This window comes from Apteryx mantelli, chromosome 10 (assembly GCF_036417845.1).
Source record: "Apteryx mantelli isolate bAptMan1 chromosome 10, bAptMan1.hap1, whole genome shotgun sequence".
Taxonomy (NCBI): domain Eukaryota; kingdom Metazoa; phylum Chordata; class Aves; order Apterygiformes; family Apterygidae; genus Apteryx; species Apteryx mantelli.
Genome location: NC_089987.1, coordinates 23,312,462 through 23,334,106, shown reverse-complemented (window position 1 = coordinate 23,334,106; position 21,645 = coordinate 23,312,462). Strand labels below are relative to the sequence as shown.

Genomic DNA, 21,645 nt, shown 5'->3' with positions numbered 1-21,645 from the left:
TTCCCTCTGAGGTCCCAGCACCAAAATCCAGACCCTCCTGCAGCACTTCGCATGGACCTCTTCTGGTGCCTGAGAACCTGAGCCTCACTCATCCTGCAGGAAACCTTGACTTTCCTGTGCTGACAAGTAAATAGCACTCAAATCTGGGATAAATCAGGGTCAGTCCCTGGCTCATGCTCACAGCTTTTGCAATGGAGACATGAAATGTTTTGCCTGGAAACTCCTGGGAAAAATGTATAGCAGGCAATGGGAGCGAGTGATACCCTGGACACCAGGTCAGTCCATGGTCCTGGCCCCAGGGAGCAATCTGCAGCAGGACACGCAAGTCCCCCCATGTGAGCCTAGCATGGGGCTGGGTTTGATGGGGAACTGAGACCATCGAAGGGAGGTTTAAGGGTCCTCAGCAATTTCCATGGGGGGGGGTGTTTTGGAGAGGGCCAATTTGGGGTTTTGAATGGGATGTCCTGTACAGTTAGCTCAGGCAACCTGGGGCTGGGGGCTGTTACATTCTTAATTGTGGAAAAGCAAATTAACCCCCCATCAAACAGGTACATAGGAGGGAAAATAGGCAGGTCTGGCTTGGCCCAGCTCAGTTCCTCATGGCTGAGGGCAGAGGAAAGCAGGAATGAGCACTCTGGGCAGGCTGGGGCATTCTGTCCTTGCTGGACCAGCTCTCCTAATTCAGGACACAGCCTTGCTTCACACCCTGCCACCTTGGGAGCCCCTCTAGAAACCTGGGCACCCTGGAAAGGGTGGTGGGTGAACCTGCAGGTACCAGCTGCACCACGGAGCTTGTGGCCCCAGTGGGGCAGGATCATGGCCCGACCAGCGTGACCAGAGTGGGGGACCAATGGCCTCCATGCCCTGTGCAGAAGGAGAGCATCCTGCATTTTTGTCACTGCGGGCCTGGCCCTTTCCAACGCTCTCCAGGCCCATGGTGGTGTTCCCAGCTGCTGGCTTTGCCTGACCCACATAGCCACCCCACAACCTCCTGCTCCACCCCAACAGCTGCCACCCCTGACTTCCAGCATCCGTGTGTGTGGGGCCATCGCTGTCCCAGCCACAGACTCCACTCCTGCCCCCCCCAGACCCTTAGGCATCACTGCCCCCCTCCCTGAGACCCCAAGGCCTCTGGGGCATCAGGGCCCTGCTCTGGGGACCCCAGTTGCACAGGTCCCCTTTGCCCCATGTCACTCCCCCCGGTGCATTGACCGACACTGTCCTGTGCTCCCAGTGCCCCCCAGGGCCATCGCCGTCCTTGCTCCTGGGGCCCCCAGACCCCTTGCTCCCGAGGCCCCCGGTTGCCCAGCGCCCCGGTGCCCGGCAGGGCGATGTGCCCCCCCCGCGGCAGCGCCGCATCCCCCGTTTAACCCGGCGGGCGCGGCGCAGCCCGTTGTCCGCCCGGCGCCCCCGGCCCCGTCCCCGTCCCCGTCCCCGTCCCCGTCCCCTCCCTCCGGGCCCGGCGAGGGGAGGAACCGGCCCGGCGCGGGGGCAGTGCCCAGCCTCGCCGCTGCGCCGCCCCGCGCGCCTCGCACCGGCTCCGGCTCCGGCTCCGGCTCCGACTCCGGCTCCGACTCCGGCACCGGCTGCGGCTGCGGCTCCGGCACCGGCACCGGCACCGGCACCGGCACCGGCTCCGCTCGCTCCCCCGCGCCGGGGCCCGCCGCGCCCCCCCGGCCGCCCTCCCGCCGGCGGCCCCGGCCCCCGCCGCCCCGGTATGAAGGTGCTTCGGCACAAGATAGAGCTGCTGACAGGTACGGCGCGGCCGCGGCTCCGCGGGCTCGGGGCGGGGGGCGGGGGGGGGCTGCCTCGCTTTGTGCCGTTTGGGGGGGGGGGTCACGCTATTGCTCCGCTTTGCAGGGGTTTTTTTTTGGGGGGGGGGGGGGAGCGCTCTTGCTGGACTTCGCAGGCTTCGGGGCTGCGCTACGGCTTGGCTTCGCGCCGCGCTTGGGCTCGTGCCGTGGCTTCGCTTTGTGCCGGTTTTTTTGGGGGGGCCCCGCTCTCGCTTCGCTCTGCCCCCGTTTGGGGGTCGCCCTATGGCTCCGCTTTGCAGCCGCCGCCGCTCCCCTCTCGCCTCCCCGCGGAGCCGAGCCGTGCGTGGGGCATCCGCCGCGTTCCCCTCCGCGAATCCCGCCTGGCAGCTTGGCCATCCCCGAGCGGCACCGGCTGCGAGCGGGTCCCCCCCCCGCCGCCGCTCGCCTCGGGGGCCGGCGCGACGCCGGGGGCCAGGGGGGCGAGTGGCCGTCCCCGCGAGAGGCCGCGGATGTGCCCTGCGTGACGCAGGCTGCTTACACCGCCTCCTCCTCCCCCTCGCCGGCCCGGGGGGCTCCGGAGCGCCGTGTCGGGGGCCGCGCTCGCCCGCTGTGCCAGACGGACGCGCGGCGGCCTGCTCCGGCGGACGGCGCGACGCGGTGCCCAGGTGCTGCAGGAGCTGGGGGGCTGCGGGGGGGGGGGGGGGCTTCACCCCCAGGCCGAGGAGGGGCCTTGCAGGCTGGGGGGGGGGGATTAACCCCCGCGCTGGCAGGATGGGGGGTTGCGATGCAGGGGGCACAAGGAGCCCTTCGGTCCCTGCCGGCGAGCTGGGACTGCAGAGCCCCCCCCCCCCAGCCTGCCTCTGCCCCCCTGTTTGGAGGGAGGATGTTTTGGGGGCGAGGGCTGGCGAGGAGGAGGAGGGCCGCAGCCGGGGAAGCCCGCCTTGGTGGCTGCCGACAGCGGGGACCAGGCTGGGACCGTGTCACCAGCCTCCTGGTGCCGGGGGGGGTCCCGCGAGCTGGGGTCTTTCTGCCGGGCAGCCAGCAGGGCATTGCATTTTGGGGGGGTGGGGGGGGGGTTGGGTGCGCGTGGGGCCGCTGAGCATCCCTCGGGCGCAGCCTCCCGCCCACGCGGGGCCCCGGGCGGCGGCGGCGGCGGCGGCGGCGGCGGCTGCTGCTCGCGAGCCTCCCCGGGGCGTCTGGCTGCCGCGCTGCCGCCTTCCCGGTGCCCGGAGGAGCGGGGCTGGGGAGCAGGTTGCTCTTGGCAACAGCCGCTGCCGCCGAGACACCCTGCGCCTCCGCGCCGAGCCCCGAAACCCCCGGGGCCAGCACCGCCTCCGCCTTCGCCTCGCCGTCTGCCGAGCAGCGCTCGAGGAGCCCGGCGGATCGGTGCCGCGAGCCCGCCGGAGGCTCCCCGCTCCCCGCTGGAGGCTCCCCGCTCCCCGCCGACGCTGCCCGGCCGTGCCGGGGCGCCGGTGCAGGTTCCCGGGGTGGCACCGTGGGGTGCAGCTGCCGCGGGGCTGGCGTGGCCTCCGCGGGCCGCCGGCCCCCCAGCCAGGCCGGCCGCCTGGCGCTACGCCCGTCCCAGAGCCCGATAACGGGGACATGAATAATAACGGCGATGCCTTTGCCGGCCGTAAGCTGCTTCTCCTCCGGCTGCAGCTCCCCGGGGAAGGGGAGCCGATGCGGCTGCTTCCGCTGGCGTCGGCGCGTGCGGTGCCAGGAGCCCGGCGGCTCCTCTGCCTCCGCTCGGCCCTTCTCCCCCTCTCCCGCTGGGAGCCGTTGCCTTTCCCCTTCGGAAAGAAGTTCTTCCTTTCCCGGCAGCCGGTTAGAGCTCGTCCCTGCGGGATCCAGGTGCAGGGCTGGATGCTCGCGAGGCTCCAGCCTGTAAGAGCCTGCGATGCAGCTGCAGGCTTAACTTGCTGCTCGCGATGGGCAAGGAGGGTGCAGTGAGCGCATCCCGCATCCCAGCCGGGCCACTGTCCTCGGACAAGCGCTGGCTCGGGCCTGCCGGGGCACCCGCCACCCGCTCTGGGCACCAAGCGGAGGGGTCCCCAGCCAGCACCCGGGCTGGTAGCGTCCCATCCACGGGGTCTTGCTGCCTCCCTCCATTCGGAGCACAGCTCCGAATTGCTCTCCCAACACCCTGACAGGCTCTCTGAAGCCACCAGCATCACCCAGGGCCACCCACGGGGTGGGAGAAGCGGCCACTTTAGCCACAGACCCCATCTTTTGCAGTGGGCACCCTCGGGAGAGCCCAGAGCTGTTCCCTTCTGCCCTGGTCTCCATTTTAAGTCTTTTTTAAAGTCATTTTAAGTCGCTCGAGATGGAGCGGCGATGGCTCAGGCCACCAACGCCAGGCTCTGGCGGCCGCGGCCCTTCCCCAAGTTTATCCCCCTGCTTCCAGCCATCGGTGGATTTTGTGCACCAGGAGCAGCTCCGCTCCCCCGGGCCTCTCTGCAGCCTTTCGGCTCTAGGCTGGGCTCACCAGGGACCGGCGAAGCCTCCTCCGTTCCCCGTGCCGGCGGGCTGCAGCCGAGGCCTCGCTGCGGGCCGTGCCGGCGCGGGCGGCTCGGAGAGCCGGGGGCGGCACGCGGAGCCCCGGGACTCCCTGGAGGCTTGGCGGCGGCGCTGTCGAAACGCTTGGGGTTTGCTGGCTGCCTCCCAACGAGGCAGGCGAAGTGCGGTTTCGGCAGCAAGCAGCCAGGTGGCACAGCGTGCCCGCGTTTCGAGCGGAAAACCCAGCCGGATTGGAGAAAAACGGGCTTCGGAAGGGAGCTTGCACCCAGCTCTCGCCTTCCCGGGAACGTTCCTCGCTCCGCATCTCCAGCCGGGCTGTCTCGGATATGGAGGCGGGATCCACATCTGCCGGGGTGGCCGCACGGCCTCGTGCCCTTCTCCCGTCCCCCGGCATCTCTGGGGTGGTTGCGAAGGGCTGCGTAGCAATCGGAGGTGGCGAGGGACCAGCCCCAGCCCCTTCGGAGCAGCGGGAATTCAGCTGGTGGCCCGGCCTCGTGGAAAGCTGTGAAAACGGAGGCTGGGAGGACAAACGCCAGGGGATTCAGGGCTGATCCCATCCGATCGGGGATCATCCATCTTTCCCCTGCCCCAGGACCTGCCGCTTCCCCCCCATTTACCCCGCAGTGGCGGGGTTGGTCCCTAACCCTAACCGGTGCCCTGGTCAGCAGCGTTCGGCCGCACGTCTCTCCGAGCGGCGGCTCCGAGGCAAAGTCCGTCGCCGCAAGCTGAGCTGCCAGGCAGCCGGCGTGGACGAGGCAGGGTAAAGGCTCAACGTTCGGTTTGCTCCCCGCGTTGCGATACGAAGCCTCGGGCCGTCTCTCCGCTCCCCGCCGGGGCTGTGTTGTTTTCGGATGCTTGGAGCATCCCTCTGCCTCCCAGGATGGCTGAGAAACGTCGCTCCTGGCTCTGGCCGTGCGGGGCAATCTCCCTCCGCCCTTGTCCGTCCGCTAGCCGAAAAGTCGCTGTTTCTCTCTCCGGCCAATGCTGGGAGCTGGAGAGGTGTCAGAGCTGTGCGGGGACCCTACGGAGGACTCAGTCACCGTATAACTCATCTCCGTGGTGGAGAGGGAAACTGAGGCACAGGCTTGTCCCAGGAAGGCTGGCGCAGCCCCTGGGGCTCCTGCTTTCCTGCAAGGGGCCCTTTCCCAGGGGCTCGAGGGGATGTGTCCCACCTTGCAGGGGGGCAGCGTCGCCTTGAGGTGCCCCCCACGGCGGGGGGCTGAGGCCGGGCGCCTGCGGGGCGCTGACGTCTCCCTCCCCTGGGCAGGGCTGCTGCTGCAGGAGATGACCATGGCGGGGCTGCACGAGCTGCGCTTCACCGAGGAGAAGCCGCTGCTGCGAGGGCAGGACGCCGAGCTGGTGAGTGTCGCAGCCGAGGGGTCCTGCTGCCCCTTGTGCACGCCGTGCCCCCCTCCCGGCAGCGGCGCCCGGATGGGTGCCTGCGCTGAGGGTGACTGGCGTGGGACCCGTGCCTGGGCGGCTGCTGGGACAGGCTCTGCTCAAGCGGGGGCTCGGGGTGCGTGTGCACACGCGTGCTGTGCACATGCATTGGTATTGGGTGCACATGCATGCGTGCGCATGTGCTGGTGTTTGCACACGTGTGCATGCATGCTGATGTTTGCATGAGTGTGCATGCATGTGCTGGTACAGGTCGCACATGCGTGTGTGTTCGCTTGTGTGCTGGTATTGGGTGCACGTGTATGAATACGCACACGCGTGCTGGTATTGGGTGCACACGTGTACGAATACGCACACGCGTGCTGGTATTGGGTGCACACGTGTATGAATACGCACACGCGTGCTGGTATTGGGCACACACCTGTGTGCATGTATGTGCTGGTGTTGGGTGCGCGTGTGTTCACACGTATGCGCTGGGATTGGGCGCACATGTGCATGTGTGTGCACATGTGCTTGTATTGGGTGCACGTGTGCACACACAGCTGGTGTTGGGTGCCTATATGTGAACATGCTGATATTGGGTGCACGCATGCGTATGAGTGCACGTGTGCTGTTTTGGGTGCCCATGTGTGCACACACGTGTGCAGCTGGGCGCATGGGTGTGTAGATGCACCCATGTGTGCTGGTACCAGGTGCACACGTGTGCTGGGGTTGCGCTTATGCGTGTGCACACGTGTGCAGGCAGTGGGTGCCCACGGGTGGGGGTGCACCGATCCCAGGGCACAGCGCGAGGTCCGGTCCCCGAAACCAAAGCCGGGCTGCACGCTCCGCCCGCGCCCCAGGGAAGCCAGGAGGAGGGCGGCGCGCGTGCAAGGTGCTGCAGCTCGGCCACCCGGGGCCCTGACCGTTCCCTTCCTTCCCCTCCAGGAGAATTCGGACGTGTTCCTGTCCGCCGTGGACACGGACTGGAAGGTAGGACGCCGGGGCGGGCAGGACGGCTCCCTTCCCCACCGGGTCGCCCGCACGGCAGAGCAGCCGGCCCCGCTCGGGCTGGGGAAGGCGCTGGATGGGGGGCCGGGGCATCGGACGGGGCGGCAGCAGCGGGTGGGAACCGCTCCGCTCGGCACTGGTGGTCGGATGTGGCTGGCGGGGACTTGGCGACGGGCCGGGGACAAAAGCCTCTCGCAAAAGGGGGCAGTTGCTTCCAAGAACAGGCGAGCTGCTTTCGCGGCCCCTCTGCCATTGCCATGGCAATGGTTCCCTGGGTGATGCCAGCTCCCCGCTTATATAAGGGTGTTTGAAAGCCTCTTTTTTATTTATTTATTTATTTTTTAATTGTATTTTGGAGGGTCGTGGCGTCGCCCTCCATCCTGCCTGCTTTTGCCCGGAGAGCGCGGGCCTCTCCGCCACCTGCCCGGCTGGCTGAGCCGACCCTCGTCCCGCGCGCCCCGGCCCCAGGTGGTGTCACGCCGCTGTCGGGGGCTCCGTGCTGCTCGGCTGCTCCCTGCCTCGGTTTCCCTGCTCCTGTGCAATGGGTCCTTGTGGTTTTACATCCCGGGGGGGGGGGGGGGGTTAAGCATTTAGCAGAACGGCCTTGCAGCGAGCTCCTGACTGCCACTTTGGCCCCGTCGCTGCAGGAGCAGCGCTGAAATGCTGGGCTGCCCCTGCTTCCGTTTCCCTCTTTTTCCGCTTTGCACTCCGGTTTTGCAAGGACTGGTCCAGCGCGATGCTGTGCCGCATCCTCGGTCATGCCCAGGGGAGCAGATCCAGCGGGCGAATGCCACAGCGATGCCCCCACCTGGCCTCTTCACCCTAAAAAATGAAGTGAGATTGACAGATAAAAGACAAAGACGGCTTTCCCCAAGCCAGCCGGACCCCGGGGCCTCTCGGTTCCCCTCCGAGAGCCGCGTGGGAGCCCGTGCAGGGAGGTGGCAGGAGAGGGAACAGGCTGCGGGCCTGGGGGAGCAGGCACCCTCCAGCGTGGGAACGGGGGCTGCCCTTTTGCATTCACGCCTCCCTTTGGCTTTTCCTCCTTTGTCACCTCCTCCTATCACCTTCCCTTCTTTCTCAGCTTGCCCCCCCCATCGCTCTTTCTTGGAGGCTTTCTGTGTCGCGACGCCTCCTCCCCGTGTCTGCCCTCCTCCGCGCCACGGGGCCCCGATCCCTCCCTCCGCCTCCCGGCGCTGCCAAGAGGCCGCTGCGAAGCCGGGGCTTTGCTGGCACCGCGGCTGAGCCGGCCGGGGGAGGAGGGCGGCTCGGGTGGCTGCTCGTGCCGCCTCGCCGGGGCTCGTGCGGGCCGTTCCTGAGCGTGCCCGTGGCAGGACGGCCACCGCGGACCCCCGTCACGGGGGTTTCGGGGAAGCGGGTGTCCAGCCCACCGCAGCTCCTGGGTGCATTTGGCCGTCCGCGGGCCGGCTGGGTGCAAGGCGCTGTACGATTTGCCCCCCCCCGGCGCTCTCGGCTGCGGCTGCTCGTGCTCTTTGCCCCCGCGGTTGCGGCACTCCGGTCCGTGCCGTTAGGTGCCGGTAGCTGGTTGGGAGGGCAGGAGCATCTCCGCCGGCCACTGCACCGCTGCGGCACTGGTGCTTGGCTCTCCGGCCTGCTCGGGCAGCCGGCTGAGGCCACGCGGGATCGTTTCGATGCCCAGTGTCGTGCCAGGTGGGTGCCTGTCGTGCCGAACGTGGAGGTGCTGCCACGCCGGCGCGGGGGGAACGGCAGCGCTCGGTGCCGTACCCGGAGCCTGTGGGAAGCTTTGGGCCATGGCAGTAAGGTGCCAGCCCAGGGCCAGATGCACGGGACAGCCCCGTCCATGCTGGATTACGGTGAAGGCTTGGGCATCGCACACTGTGTGAGTGCCGGATCAGCGCTGGGGTATGGTGCAAGGGACCCCCCCCCCCCCCGGTCGCCCTGTTGGCCTAAGGGGAGGCGAGAGAGCAGGCGCCTGGGTGTCCCCTGAGGGTCCCGCAGAGCCCGGAGGAGAGCAGGGGTCCCTGCCCCGCTGCTCCCATGGACAGGATGGATGCGCCGGTGGCTGGATGCACTTCGCGAGCGTTCCCTGCAAGCATTCCTTGAGGCTGATCCTTCCGCAAAGCGGCCGCGTTTCCCCATCTGCTCCCCCCCCCCCGAGTCATCAGCTGGGGAGGCCACGTCACTGCAGGGGTAGGAGGTGGGTGCCCCGGAGCTTGGGTGGCCCCAGGCCCTTTGGAGCAGCCCGCGGTGCTGCCTGCCTCAGGGTGTCCCGTCCTGGGAGAGCTGGGGGCTGCCGGGACGCGTGTGCATGTTTGCGTGTCCTGAAACATGCTCTGCGTCCGCACGGCCACACCGTGCACGTGTCTTTTTTTGCACGTACGCGTATTCCTGCTTTGGGCATGGGCCGTGCCCCCGCGTGGGGACTGCAGCGCCTCCCGGGGCAGCGCTCATGCGTGTTCATGCGTGTGCTGCTCCGGGCGGGCGGGTGCCCACCAGTGTGCATGCATGCAGCAGCACACGTGATCACCGGCAGCCCTGTGGGGGTGCGCACAGGCATTTTGAGGGGGGCCCGCGTGGGCCACTATTTGTTTGTGCGTAGCATCTGTGCACAGTGGAGCACAGCTGTGCTTGGGCCCGTGCGTGTCTGCAGCTTTACGTGCTGCCGTGCACGCGTGTGCATGGTCATAGGTGGAGCAGCGTGTGCGTGCAGCTACTGCCCAGTGCATCCTTTTCCCGTGCGCTTTATGGTTGTGTGTGTGTGTGTGTGCGTGTGTGTGTGTGTTTGCCGGTGCTGCGGGACGCTGCGGCCGCAGGCTCCAGCATGACTCTGCGCGTTTGGCGGTGGCACCTTGCAGCGGGTGCCGAGCCCTGCAGCTGCGGCGCGGTGCCTTGCAACGGGTGCGAGCGCAGCCCCGGCCGGGCCACCCGCGCCTGCCTGGGGCTGGCGAAGGAAGGAAGATGGAGCGGGTACCAGCTCGGCGCCGGGCGTTTTTCTTCATAAACAAGGGTATTTAGGGCCAATTGGAGCATGGATAATTCCCGCGGCAGCCAATAGCCGGGCGCCGGCTCCATCGCAGCGCTCGCCTGCAATGGAGGCCGAACCTGCCGGGGCTGCGCGGCGAGGGGGAAGGGAGAGGGAGGGATTAGCGCAGGGCTGCGGCTCCGCTATAAAGCGCGGCGAGGGGCCGGGGCAGCGCAGAGCTCCGCTTCGCCCCCGCCGCTGCGGCGCCGCGCCCCGTGCAGGCACCCGCGCTCGGCCCGCTCCGCCCGCGCCTCCCTGCGCGCCCGGCTCCTCACCATGCCCGAGTGCTGGGATGGGGTAGGTACCGCCGTGCCCCCCCCCACCCCCCCCCCCGTGGCCGCCCTCCGGATTGGGCTTTGCGCAGATTCCTTCCCCCCCGCTGCCCCAGGCTGCACCTTTGCACCGCCGGGGCTGGCCAGGCGTCGGCGGCGGGGGGGGGCTGTGCCGCCGGGGAGCCCTTTCCCCCCCCCCGGGCCCCCCCGCTCCCTGCCCGGTGCGCTGCGGGGCTCGGGGCCGCCTTGTCCTTGAGCGCGTCCTCCCCGAGCCCCGCGGAGGGGCGGCCGGGGGGGGGGGGGGGGGCGGCCGCTGGAGCAAGGGCCGCAGCCGCTCCGCAGCGATCGCGGCGCCCGGTGGCAGCGGGCTGGCGCCGAGGGTGGCACCGCGGGGCGGGAGGGTGGCACCGGTGGCGGCGCCGGGGCTCGCGGGCGGAGGCGGGCGAGCGCGTCACCTGGTGCCGGCTCGGCCCTGCGCCGCGCTGGGCTCTCCCGGGGGGGGGGGGGGGGGGGGGGAGGGCTGCGACCCCCCCCCGCCGCCCCGCGCCCCTCCTCGCCGGGGCCGCGGCGCCGCTCGCCCGCTTCGCCCCCCCCCCCCCCCGTCGTGGGCATCTCCCGCGAGCTGGCGGCCCCGCGGCGAAGGGCAGGGCCGCGGTACCCGGCGATGCTGCAGAGGCTGCGCCACGGGCGGCGGCGACCCCCGGCTGCTCGGTGACCTTGGGCCAGGCCCGTCGCCTGCCTCGGTTCCCCCATCCGTCGTTGCCGGCGGGGGGGGGGGTGTCCTTGCGGCAGCGGTGGCGGGCAGGGAGGGAACGCAGGCGGCAGAGGGGCTGCCCCCAATGCGGCTGGGGCCGGGGTGTCCTTGGGGGGGGGGGGGGCCCGAGCATCGCCTCCGGGAAGCCCTTGAGATGCCCTCGGGCGCCGCGTGCCCCCTGGGGACGGGCAGAGCTCGGCGAGGGGAGGCCCCGCAGCCAGGAGCCCCCCGTGCTCCGGCGGCATCCTCCGCCCGAGGCCCGCGTCCTTCAGAGTCCTTGGCGGCGCCTGGCCCTTGGGAGGGCTACGTGGGCATGCGGAGGGGCCTGCTCCCCCCCCCACCCCGGACATCCCAGCCCCGGCGGCATCCCGCGCCCGCAGCGGGGACTGCACCGGCTCGGGCACTGCCTCAGCATCCCCTGGCCGCCCCGCTTGGCACAGGGAGCGCCTGCGACGCCAGGAGCATCGCGGCCACGGGGGACACCGGGGGTGACGGCGTCCCGGCTTTGAGGTCACCGCCAGGCAGCGGGCGCGGGCATTTGGAGGGGATCTCCGGTCCCTCGCCCCGTCCTGCCCCAAGCAGGGGCCTTGGCGGGCACAGCCTCCGTTTCGGGGGCGCTGGCCGTGGAGGGGAGGGCTGGAGCGCGGGGTCTGTCAGCGCTCAGGGACGATGATGAAGCAGTGCAAGGAGCTGGTGTGGCCCCGTGGGCCTGGGGTGTCACCTGGGCCGGCGAAGACCCCAGCTATGAGAAACCCTGGGGGCAGCGCGTGGGGGCTGGAGGTCATTGGTCCCCCCGAAACCTCCGCCCTCCCCAGCGCCTGGGTCCTCCCGGCTGCCGCCTCCTCTCCCAGGCTGTGGCAGGGATGGGAGAGCGAGGCCAGGAAGGAGCCAGCCCCAGCCCACTCGGATCCCCCTGGTATGGTGCCCATCTCCCTGCCAGGCAGCGGGTACCCACCCTCCCAGCCAGGGAAACCGAGGCACGGGGCAGTCCTGCTCTCCGCAGGGTGTCACAGCCCCTTCAGACCAAGGGTTTCTTAAGCCATTTTGGGGTTGGCGGAGGTTCCCAGGGTGGTGGTCAGGATTCAACCCCAGCCTGTTTGCCCCAGGCGCAGCCAATCCAGGCCGGCTGGCCTGCTCTGTGATCCCCCATCCTGTCCCCAAAACTCCCCTGGGCTCATGTGCTCCTGTGCCAAGTCCTCCCATCCCGTCCCCTGGCCTTCGTGTCTCATCCCATGACCCTGCCCCCCACCCACCAGCCCCTCATCCCAAGTCCTCTCATCCTTTCCCCTCCTGCCCCAAACCCCTATCCCATCCCATGTTCCCATCCCATGATCCTCCTGTCCCATCCTAAATCCTCCTATCCTATCCCAAGTTCTCCCATCCCATCCTATCCTGTGATTTATTTGTCCCTTCCCATGGTCGTCCCATCTCATTTCACCCCATCCCAAACTCAAGTCTCATCCCATGATCCTCCTGTCTCAAATCCTCTTGTCCCAAAACCTCCATTCCATTGCATGTCCTCCCATCCTCTTCCAAAATCCTCCATCCCATCCCATCCCATCCCATCCCATCCCATGATCCTCCATCCCTCAACCCTCCTGTGCCATCCCAGATGCCCCCTCTTCCTTGGGCCCTTCCCTAGGGCATGAGTGCGCATTTCCCAGCCGCTGCTCCTGGCTGGCCTCCCGTGCCTCGCTTTCCCTGTTGGAGGAGACTGGGATGCACCGTATCGGCAGGTTGGCCTTGCTGTCCCACCTGGGGGGATCCCAACCTTTCCTATAGGGGCATCTATAGGGGCTGGCAGGGATGCGCTTGCTTGCTTGCAGGCAGTCCCCGTGGGGAAGAGGTTTCGGTCGCTCTGAGGTTTCGGGGACCCCATGGCGCTCCCCTTCCCCTCGCTCGCAGCCCTGGGGAGGGAGCGAGGCGGGCTGGGACGCTGGGGCGGGACGGGTGCTTCCGGGGCGGGCGAGCGTCACCCCGTCTCTCCTCTTCCCCCCAGGAACATGACATCGAGACCCCCTACGGGCTGCTGCACGTGGTCATCCGGGGCTCCCCCAAGGGCAATCGCCCGGCCATCCTGACCTACCACGACGTTGGCCTCAACCGTAAGCATTTCCCCCCCCCCCCCGCCCCGGCCAAGCCGGGCGCAGCGGGAGCTGGCGGGGGGCCGCGGGCTCGCTGCCGCGCTGCCTGGCTCCGCGCGGAGTCGGGCCGTCGGCCAAAGCCCCGGCTCGGCACAGCAGCACCATTTCGGTGTGGGTGAGGCCGAAGGCTCCTTCGCATCCTCCCGTGGGGGGGTCCCCGGGGTTGCGGTGGGAGCTGGGGTGGGGGCATCCCAGAGGGCCAGGAGGCTTTAGCCACTCGGCTAGAGGTGGCCGGATCCTTGCCTGGGCCAGCGCAGCCGGGACGGTGGTTGGCAGCCCCAGCGCTGGCTCTGTGCCCGCTTGCACCCGCGCCGGGAGCAGAAGGACTCGAGCCCGGGGAGACGTGGAGTGCCAGGGCGGGTGCGGGGGACCCAAAACACTGCGCTGGGTGATCTGGCAGAGCTGCCCGCGTGGCTGCCACCGCCCCCCCCGGCAGCCAGCCCTGTTGGTATTCAGGGCACGGCCCCCCCAGCTTGCAGCGGGGCTTAGCGGAGCCCGAGGGAGGCCGGGATTAGCGGCCGCCGGAGAGGTGGGGAAGGCGCCGTTCCCGGGCCGCGGTGCGAGGTCCAGGCCAGGACGCCTGGGCCCCGCTGCGAGCAGGGGTCGGCGTCTCCCTCCCCGCCGGCAGCTGAGTCACCGGCACGTACGTGAGCTGCCTCTCGATCGAGGCAGCGCTCGCGTATCTGGGGATGCGTCACGTTGGTTGCGATGGGCTCCGAACGCGGCTCGCCCCCGCGTTTCGGCAGGGGTGTCCCCGGGCCGACGGGGCGAGGCAGGAGCCCGGCCGAGCCCCCAGCGGCGGCCGCGTCCTGCCGCGACGGCTGGGCCCCGTCCGCAGCAACGTCGGGGCTGTTTCTCCCGCTGTTTCCAAGCGAGGAGATTTGCAGCCTTGTCTCAAATCTCCCGTTTGCCCGAGTCCTTGCAGGGGATTTGGGGCTGCTAATCCTGCCGCCGGCCGAGGGGCAGCGGGACGGCGGGTGGCCTCCGTCCCCCGCGCCGGGGCGGCCGGTCTCTGATCCCCGCCTGCCCTTCACAGACAAGCTGTGCTTCAACACCTTCTTCAACTACGAGGACATGCAGGAGATCACGAAGCACTTTGTGGTGTGCCACGTGGACGCGCCGGGCCAGCAGGCAGGAGCCTCGCAGTTCCCGCAGGGGTAGGTGCCCCCGGCGCGTGGACGTCCCCGTGCAGGCAGCTGTGCCCTGCCTGCGGGTCGCTGCCAGCCATGGCGTCCCCCCGCGCCGGCTGCCCCGGGGTGGGCGAGGGGGTGGTTGCGGGCAAGCGCCGGGGTGGCATCTCCACCCCTGCCCCGTAACCGCCGTCTCCTGCCTCCCCGTGCCGCAGGTACCAGTACCCGTCCATGGATCAGCTGGCTGCCATGTTACCCAGCGTGGTGCAGCATTTTGGGTGAGTCCCGCCGCCTTCGCCTCTCCGCCCGGCTCAGCCGAGGGTGCAGGCCGGGGAGGTGGGGTGCTGGAGGGGGCAGGAGGTGAGGGCATGGGGCTGGCAGGTCCCCATAAGCAGGGGGCCTTGCATGTCTCCTGGGGCCCTGCAGCAGGACTCGCGGCGGGCGGAAGGGTGCCAGAGCCTGCCGGGCCCCCTGCGCTCACCTCTCTGCCTTCCAGCTTCAAGTACGTGATTGGCATCGGCGTGGGGGCAGGAGCCTACGTGCTGGCCAAGTTTGCGGTGAGTCCGGGGCGAGGATGGGGTGCGAATTGCCCGTTGCCTGCTGCCGCCCCCGGACCCAGCAGGAGCGGACGGCCCCGGGCACGCTGTGCCGTCAGGATGGCTCCCGGGGTGGCTGGGCCGGCGGTGCCGTGGCCGTGCTGCACCCACCGCATCCCCTGCCGCTCCCAGGACAGGGCTGTATCTGCTCCGGGGCACCACCGAAAGCCTCGGGGCTCCCGGCGTGCCAGAGCGCTGTGGAGCCGGGGGTCACCCCAGCTCTGGTTGGCGCGGCTGCTCGCGGGCAAGCGCTGCGGCGGGGCAACTGCGCTGGGCGCGTGTCCCCCCCCCCCTTCCTGCCGCCCATCGTCCCCCTTGCTTGGTGCAGCTCATCTTCCCTGACCTGGTGGAAGGGCTGGTCCTCATGAACATCGACCCAAACGGCAAAGGCTGGATCGACTGGGCAGCTTCCAAGGTGAGCTCAGCTCCTGCGGCTCCCTGGGGCTTGGCGCCCCCGTCCCGCGCCGTCCTGCGGCACCGGGGCAGCCGCCGGCCGCGGCGAGGGTGTAACTGCCTGTGCTCCGTCCGCAGCTCTCGGGTCTCACCAGCACGCTGCCGGACATGGTCCTGTCCCACCTCTTCAGCCAGGTAAGGGCTGCCTGTCCTGCCCATCCTGCCCGCTGCCTACCTGCTGCCTGCCCGCTGCCCTGCTGCGGCCCTCGGCCCGGCTCCGCAGCCGTGTTGCCCTCGCTGTGGCCCGCCAGGGAAGGGGTTAACCAAATCCTGCTCGTATCCCTCCTGCCCGATCTGGGGCTCAGCCCTAACCAGGTCCCAGTAGGGCTTGTGCCCGTGTCCTACCCAGGCGCGATGCCCACTAGCATTCACGTCCTCCCCGGATGTGGCACCAGCTTGTGCCCGTGTCCTACCCAGGCACAATGCCTGCAGCACAGTTGCACCCAGCTGTGGCGCGCCACCATCGTCCTCCTCCGGCCTGCTGGTGGGGACGGTGTGGGCAGGCCGTGGGGGAGTGGGACGGTCCCTCCGGTGCCCGGCAGCGGGTGCCCTGCCTGGGCAAGGCTGATCTCCGTCCCCACTGGCGCAGGAGGAGCTGGTGAACAACACGGAGCTGGTGCAGAGTTACCGGCAGCAGATCAGCAGCGTGGTGAACCAGTTCAACCTCCAGCTCTTCCTCAACATGTACAACGGGTGAGCACCCCAGGGAGTCTCCACCGGGGCGAGGGGGCTGGGGCACCCATGGGTGGCCCCGGGGACGCCACGGAGACCTTGGTCCCAGCTGGGTGCTGCTGTCACCTTCGCAGGCAGGCAGCAGAGCGAAGCAGGTCCCTGGTGCTGGCCAGGGGATGGGGATGGTGGTGCCCATGCCAGAGCCCTTGCACCCATGACCTTGCCATGTCCCAGAGCCCACGTCCACAGGTGCATGTCCCCCCGGTCTCCCTCTGAGCTGGGTCCTGGCACGGGCCTGGGGAAGGGGGCAGAGGTGCTGCCCCATGCGTGCGGGTAGGGGACTCTCCCTGCTTCACTCGGTGCCGCATCCCATGGTGCAGGCACTACTCAGAGCACGGGGGGACATCAAGGGTCATTGTGGGGCCCTCCATCCGTGGGGTGGTGGGGCGAGAGGGCTGAGAGCTGCTCCCCTGGCGCTGGCAATGCCCTGGCTGTGCACTACAGCATCGGTGGCACCTGCCCACCGGGCTCACGCCGGTCCCCTTTCTCCTCCGCCAGCCGCAGGGACCTGGACATCAACCGGCCCGGGACCGTGCCCAACGCCAAGACGCTGCGGTAAGAGCCGCGCCAGCGCGGGGGGCCCTGGGGCGGGTGGCCCCCAGGCCAGGCCCTGACTGCGCCCCGTCCTCCTCTCGTTTCCAGCTGCCCCGTGATGCTGGTGGTGGGAGACAACGCGCCCGCCGAAGAGGGGGTGGTGAGTAGCGGGGTAGCGCGGTGCTGCCTGCCGGCGTAGCACGCGCACCGTGCCCGTGCGTGGGCACGCTTGTGCTCACGCTCGCTGCACGCGCGGACGCGTGCAAACTCCCGCATGCTGGTGCACACGCTCATGTGCAAACCTGCCCGCTCATGCTCACATGCACGTGCATTTGCACACTCAGCCACGCTTGCACGTGCCCAGCAAGTCCCCCGTGTGCCCGGACGTGCTCACACATGCACGTGTTTGTGCCTGCGCACGCTCCCTGCTTGGCCGTGTGCGCACAAACGGCTGCTTGCACACGCCTGTGCTCGCAGGTGCCTGCAGGGTTTGCACACTTGCACACTCAGCCACACGTGCCGTGCAGATGGATTTGCTTGCACACACATGGGCAACAGTGTAGGCATGCACTGATGTGCACATGCAGATGCGCACGCGTGTGCTGGTAGACACATGGGGGCAGGCATGGGACCCCTCGACAGCCAGGAGGGGAGCCCTCACCAGCCCCACTCCCTTCCCAGACCCCAGGGCGCGGGGGTCCCGTTCTGCCCAGGCACTGCCTGGCAGGAGGAAGGACCCCCGTGCCCCATGGCAGGAGAAGGCGATGCTGCCGCCAGGGGCTCGCCTTGTCCCCCCGTCCCCCACCTGGCTGGGGTGGGACGTGCCAGCCCGGGTGCTCAGAGCCGGTGGTGGTACCCATGGGCCGCTTCTGCCAGGCTCGGGGCACCCCGGGGTGCTACTAAGGTCCCTCTCGCCCGCAGGTGGAGTGTAACTCCAAGCTGGATCCCACCAACACCACCTTCCTGAAGGTAAGCAGGTGGCAGGGGGTGGCAGGGTGGTCCCCACTGCCCAGACGGTGCCCCTTGGCCCTGCACCCCTTGCTGGGTGATGGGGAGGGCCAGGGTGCCCCCGGCCCAGGTCTGTCCGGGCTGGAGGAAGAGGGGGAGTGCGGTGGCCCTGGCAGTGCCGAGGGGACCCTTTGACGGCCTCCTGCCAGCATGGGGGGCAGAGGGTCCCCGCTACTAACCAGGCCCTTCTCTCTGCAGATGGCTGACTCCGGCGGGCTGCCCCAGGTCACCCAGGTGAGCCCCCCCCCCCCGTTTCCCCAGTCAACTGGGTGGCCTGGGCGCTGGGGCACGCACGGGGGCTGGCCTTGGCTAGCAGGCGCTGGGGTGTGCATGGGCACAAGGTCCCCACGCGGGGGACACCCCCAGCTCCTCGCCTGGTGGGGGGGACCTGGGGGAAGCCAACGGGGGTCTCGGCCCCCACTCAGCCTGCTCTCTCCCCCCCCCCCCGCCCCCCGCAGCCCGGCAAGCTGACCGAAGCCTTCAAGTACTTCCTGCAAGGCATGGGCTACAGTGAGTGTCGGGGCCCCGAGGGGCTGGGTGCGCGCCGGCAGGGGTGCGGGTGGGGGGGGGGGTGTGGGTGCTGCCCCCACGGCAGAAGAGGAGCCCGGCAGCCGTGCGTGCCCGTCCTGAGGCACGTGCGTGCGTACGGTGAGTGTGCAGGGGTGCAAGACGTGCCTATCGCCGTGCATAGAGGAGGAGCGTGTGCGTGCGTGTACGGGCTCGGTGTGCAAAAGTGTATGTAGAAGGGCTGTGCGGGTGCATGTGCGTATGTACAGGGGCTGCGTATGTGTGCATGCACGTGTGTGTGTGCATGGATGTGGGTATAGAGGCTCTGTGTGCATGCTCATAGGTGTGTGGAGTCTGTGTGTGCAGGTGCACGTGTGTGTGTGTGCGTGTGTGTGTGTGTGCAGTCCATGTGCACAAGTGCACGTGTGTGTAGGTCCACGTGCATATATGCATGTGTGTGCACGTGTGTGTGCAGTCCATGTGCACATATGTGTGTGTGTGCACGTGTGTGCGTGCAGGTCCATGTGCACAAGTGCATGTGTGTGTGTGCAGGTCCACATGCACATATGTGTGTGTGTGCAGGTCCAGGTGCACAAGTGCACATGTGTGTGTGCAGGTCCACATGCACATATGTGTGTGTGTCCACGTGTGTGTGTGTGTGCAGGTTCACGTGCATGTGTGTGTGCACGTGTGTGTGTGTGTGCAGGTCCACGTGCATATGCAAGTCTGCGTGTGCAGCTCGGCGCGCACAGGCACACGCGTGTGCCCAGGTTCCCACGCACCCGTGCGTGCACGCACAGGCCCACGTGCACACGTGTGCGAGGCCGGGCCGCAGCTCCCGGCCCTGCGCAGCGCCCGGCGCGGCTGACGCTCTCTCTCTGCCCTCCCTGCCCTTCTCCCTCTCCGTCCCGGCCAGTCGCCCACCTGAAGGATCGGAGGCTGAGTGGAGGCACAGGTACCGCTCGGTGCTGCTCGGCCCGTGCCCATCGCTGCATGGGGCCCGCCCGGCCCTGGGGCCGCCAGCCGGCCTGCGCCCCCGCGCGAGCAGGGCCGTGGGCCCCCCCGCCGCTGCCCGGGCGCCTTTGGGAGCAGCCTGCGCGCGGGGCTGGCAGGGCCCTGCGCCGCCCTTCCCAGCCGGGCGCCCTCCGCCTTGCTCCGCTTCGCCCGGGATGAGGGGGTGCCCCGCGCTCCGCCTGGCGCCCCCACCCAGAGCAGGGCACAGAAGCGGGTTTCAGCGATGTCCCCCCCCGCCCCGTGCCGCCACAGTCCCAGCGGCGTCACCACCGCCCCCCTCTAGCCGGACGGAGGCTGTGCCCGCCGGAGGAGGAGGGAGTCACCCGCCCCGGAGAGCCACCGGAGCCCCCGTCCCCCCCTCGCCCCGGGGCACCGTGCCGGGTGCCCAGGAGATTCCCGAGCTGTGCCCGGGGTGCAGCCGGCCCCGTCCCTGCCCACTGCCCGGCGCCGGCCTCAAGCTGCTCGTCTTCTCGTGGCACCGCATGCTGCAAGCTTGTGCCCGGTGTGTGTGTGGGGGGAACCGCTCGCATCGGGGAGCAGGGCCCGGTGGTGGCGGCGGCAGCGGTGGCTTTGCTTGCGCGGGGCAGCAGCGCCTCGGGTCCCGGCGCCTTCCCGGAGGGAGCTGAGCGCCCCGGGGGGGGGGGGTCGTGTCTCGCAGTGCCGTCCGCCAGCATGACCCGCCTGGCGCGGTCCCGCACGGCCTCGCTCACCAGCGCCAGCTCCGCCGACGGCGCCCGCCCGCGCGCCTGCACCCACTCGGAGAGCGCCGAGGCCGTGGGCCAGATCAACCACACCATGGAGGTATCGTGCTGAGGCCGCCCGCCCGCGCCGCCTCCGGAGCCGTCGCCCGTCCGTCAGCGCCCCGCCAGCACCCGCCCGGCCCCCGCGGACGCCCTCCGCTCCCTCGGCGTGGATTCGGCGTCCTTGCTGCCGGCGGCCCCTTTCTCCCCTCGCCGGGCGCCGGAGGAGGAGAGGGGCTTCCCTTCGCCCCCCCCCCCCCCCCAGCCCCAGCCCCGGCTGAGCAGCGGCCACGCACCGTTCCGGCTCGGTCCTCGCCCTCCCCGGCGTCCGTTTGGCCCCGGCTTGCGAGGGCTGGTGGTGGGCCGGGGGCAGCGGGGTGGGATGGCGGCAGGCCAGCGGGATGCGGGCAGGAGGCGGCGAGGAGGCAGGACGGGCAGCGCAGGGGCCAGGGGCTCCTCCCCACGCTCCGTTTCGGGGCTGGGGGGGGGGGGGGGGATTTTCCGCTCTGGGGCCTGCTCCTTCCCACCCCGCGCTGGCCGGGCCGAGGCCCCCGGCGCTCGGAGGCCAAGGGGTTTCGGGGGTGTCGCGTGGCGAAAGGCCCTGGGATTTGCCCCCCACCCCCGGTTTAGCCGCAGCCTGTTGGTGTCACTGCAGCGGGGCCCTCAGCAATAAGATGAGACCCCCCCTCCCCCCCCCCGTCTACCCCAGGGAGCCCCCGCCCCACCCCAGGGTGCCCCGCAGAGCACATCGCTTTGGGTGCCCAGCAGCACGGGGCCACCCACGGGTGTCCTGCGGGCATGGGGACCCCCCCCCCCCCCGGTGTCTGGCTTTGCCCACAGGTGTCCACGGCGCAGGCCAGCTCCCCGCCGTGTCCCCCAGCCCCCCCCCCCCAGCATCTCGCCCCCGCACCGAGCGGGGCGTCTCTCAAGGGCTTGGCTCCTGCCCCCCCCCCCAACCGAGCCTCGGGGCCCCATCCGGCCGCCGGCTCCGGGTGCATCCGGCCTCTCCCGCTCGGCACGGGGAGCCGCGTCATCGCACAACCCCTCCATGGGCCGCCCGGCCTCTGCCGCCGTCCCCAGCCCACCCTGCGGGCCACCGAGCGCAGCTCCTCCGGCGCCCGGGGCGGAGGAGCCCCCGGCTCCGGCGTCGGACGCGCGGGAAGAGCCATGTCCCTGCGGGTGGCTCCCAGGCGGGGTGGCGGCGAGGACCCGCCAGGTGCCACCACGGGGGCTGAGCGGAACCAGCCCAAAAACCAAGCGGGTGCAGAACATCTGGCCGTGGGGACGGCAGGCGTCGGGGCCACCCAGCCTGCCGGGAGTGGGGACCCCAAAACACCTGCCCAGCGGGCCCCAGCCCCTCTCCCCGGTCCCCCCCCCTCCACAGAGAGGGGTGCGGGGACCCCCGGGCTCCCCGTGGGGCGTAGGAGGGGGCCCGGCGCCAAGGCCTGCTCCCCCGCCGGCCACACGCACGCACGCGCGCACACAGCCATCGACTGGCCACCCCAAAACGCCAGTGTCCCCATTTGCCCCCCCCCCCTTCGTTCTGCCGTGTGCTTCCTTCTCGGTGTGACTCTGAAAGCTAAGTAGCTCCTTTTTACTGTAGATAACCGCTGCGATCTCTCGTTTTCTCGGCGTGTCCTTCCAGATGATATATATAAATACCTATACATAATATATATATATAGGGTTGTCCGGTCCCTGCCCTTTCTGAGTTCGTTCCCCCTCGCGCTCTCGTACAAGCGGTAACGTGTGGGTCCCCTTTGAGGTGGTCTGGCCGTGCTTGCCTTCGGTTCGCCACCCGGGTTTCGTTGGGTCAGCTTGGTTTTCCCCGGTGGTTCGTCCTTTCGATTTCTTGGGTTGTTTTCCTTTATTTCCTGGTCACGGTGGAATTTAATGCGTTTTTTTTTTTTCCCCCCTCCTTCGTCCGGTCTGAGCCCACCCTGGTTTTGTCACGGCGGCATCGAGGCCGCGGTACTCACACGAGACGGCAAAATGTAAACCGGATTTAACTAACTTGTCGCTGTAGCGAGGATTTACTGTGTTGGAAAAAAAGAAAAAAAGCAAAAACTAATAAAGACGATAAGAACCTGCTGGGCTCTCC

At 69.3% G+C, this 21,645-nt stretch overlaps 1 protein-coding gene across 4 annotated transcripts; it reads left to right on the top strand.

The window, feature by feature from the left end:
- The first annotated feature begins 2,351 nt into the window (after positions 1 to 2,351).
- On the top strand, positions 2,352 to 20,225 carry NDRG4 (NDRG family member 4). 4 transcript variants are annotated; one of them, XM_067302921.1, is made up of 17 exons: positions 2,352 to 2,419; positions 5,539 to 5,630; positions 6,597 to 6,641; positions 12,686 to 12,791; positions 13,867 to 13,987; positions 14,176 to 14,238; positions 14,457 to 14,517; positions 14,885 to 14,971; positions 15,088 to 15,144; positions 15,599 to 15,702; positions 16,240 to 16,296; positions 16,384 to 16,435; positions 17,197 to 17,244; positions 17,482 to 17,517; positions 17,742 to 17,793; positions 18,707 to 18,745; positions 19,463 to 20,225. In XM_067302921.1, the coding sequence occupies exons 2-17, from the start codon at positions 5,556 to 5,558 to the stop codon at positions 19,615 to 19,617; spliced, it is 1,158 nt and encodes a 385-aa protein (XP_067159022.1). In that variant the 5' UTR covers positions 2,352 to 2,419; positions 5,539 to 5,555; the 3' UTR covers positions 19,618 to 20,225. The 4 variants fall into 4 exon arrangements, with proteins under 4 accessions (XP_067159022.1, XP_067159023.1, XP_067159024.1 ...); XM_067302922.1 differs by lacking the exon at positions 18,707 to 18,745; XM_067302923.1 differs by lacking the exons at positions 2,352 to 2,419; positions 5,539 to 5,630; positions 6,597 to 6,641 and adding an exon at positions 9,854 to 9,957.
- The last annotated feature ends 1,420 nt before the right edge of the window (positions 20,226 to 21,645 follow it).

Excerpts from the sequence above, each read along its gene's own strand:
- NDRG4 (XM_067302921.1), top strand. The coding sequence starts at position 5,556 with ATGACCATGGCGGGGCTGCACGAGCTGCGCTTCACCGAGGAGAAGCCG. Across the intron at positions 15,145-15,598 it reads TGTCCCACCTCTTCAGCCAG|GAGGAGCTGGTGAACAACAC; the intron begins GTAAGGGCTGCC and ends CCACTGGCGCAG. Across the intron at positions 15,703-16,239 it reads TTCCTCAACATGTACAACGG|CCGCAGGGACCTGGACATCA; the intron begins GTGAGCACCCCA and ends CTCCTCCGCCAG.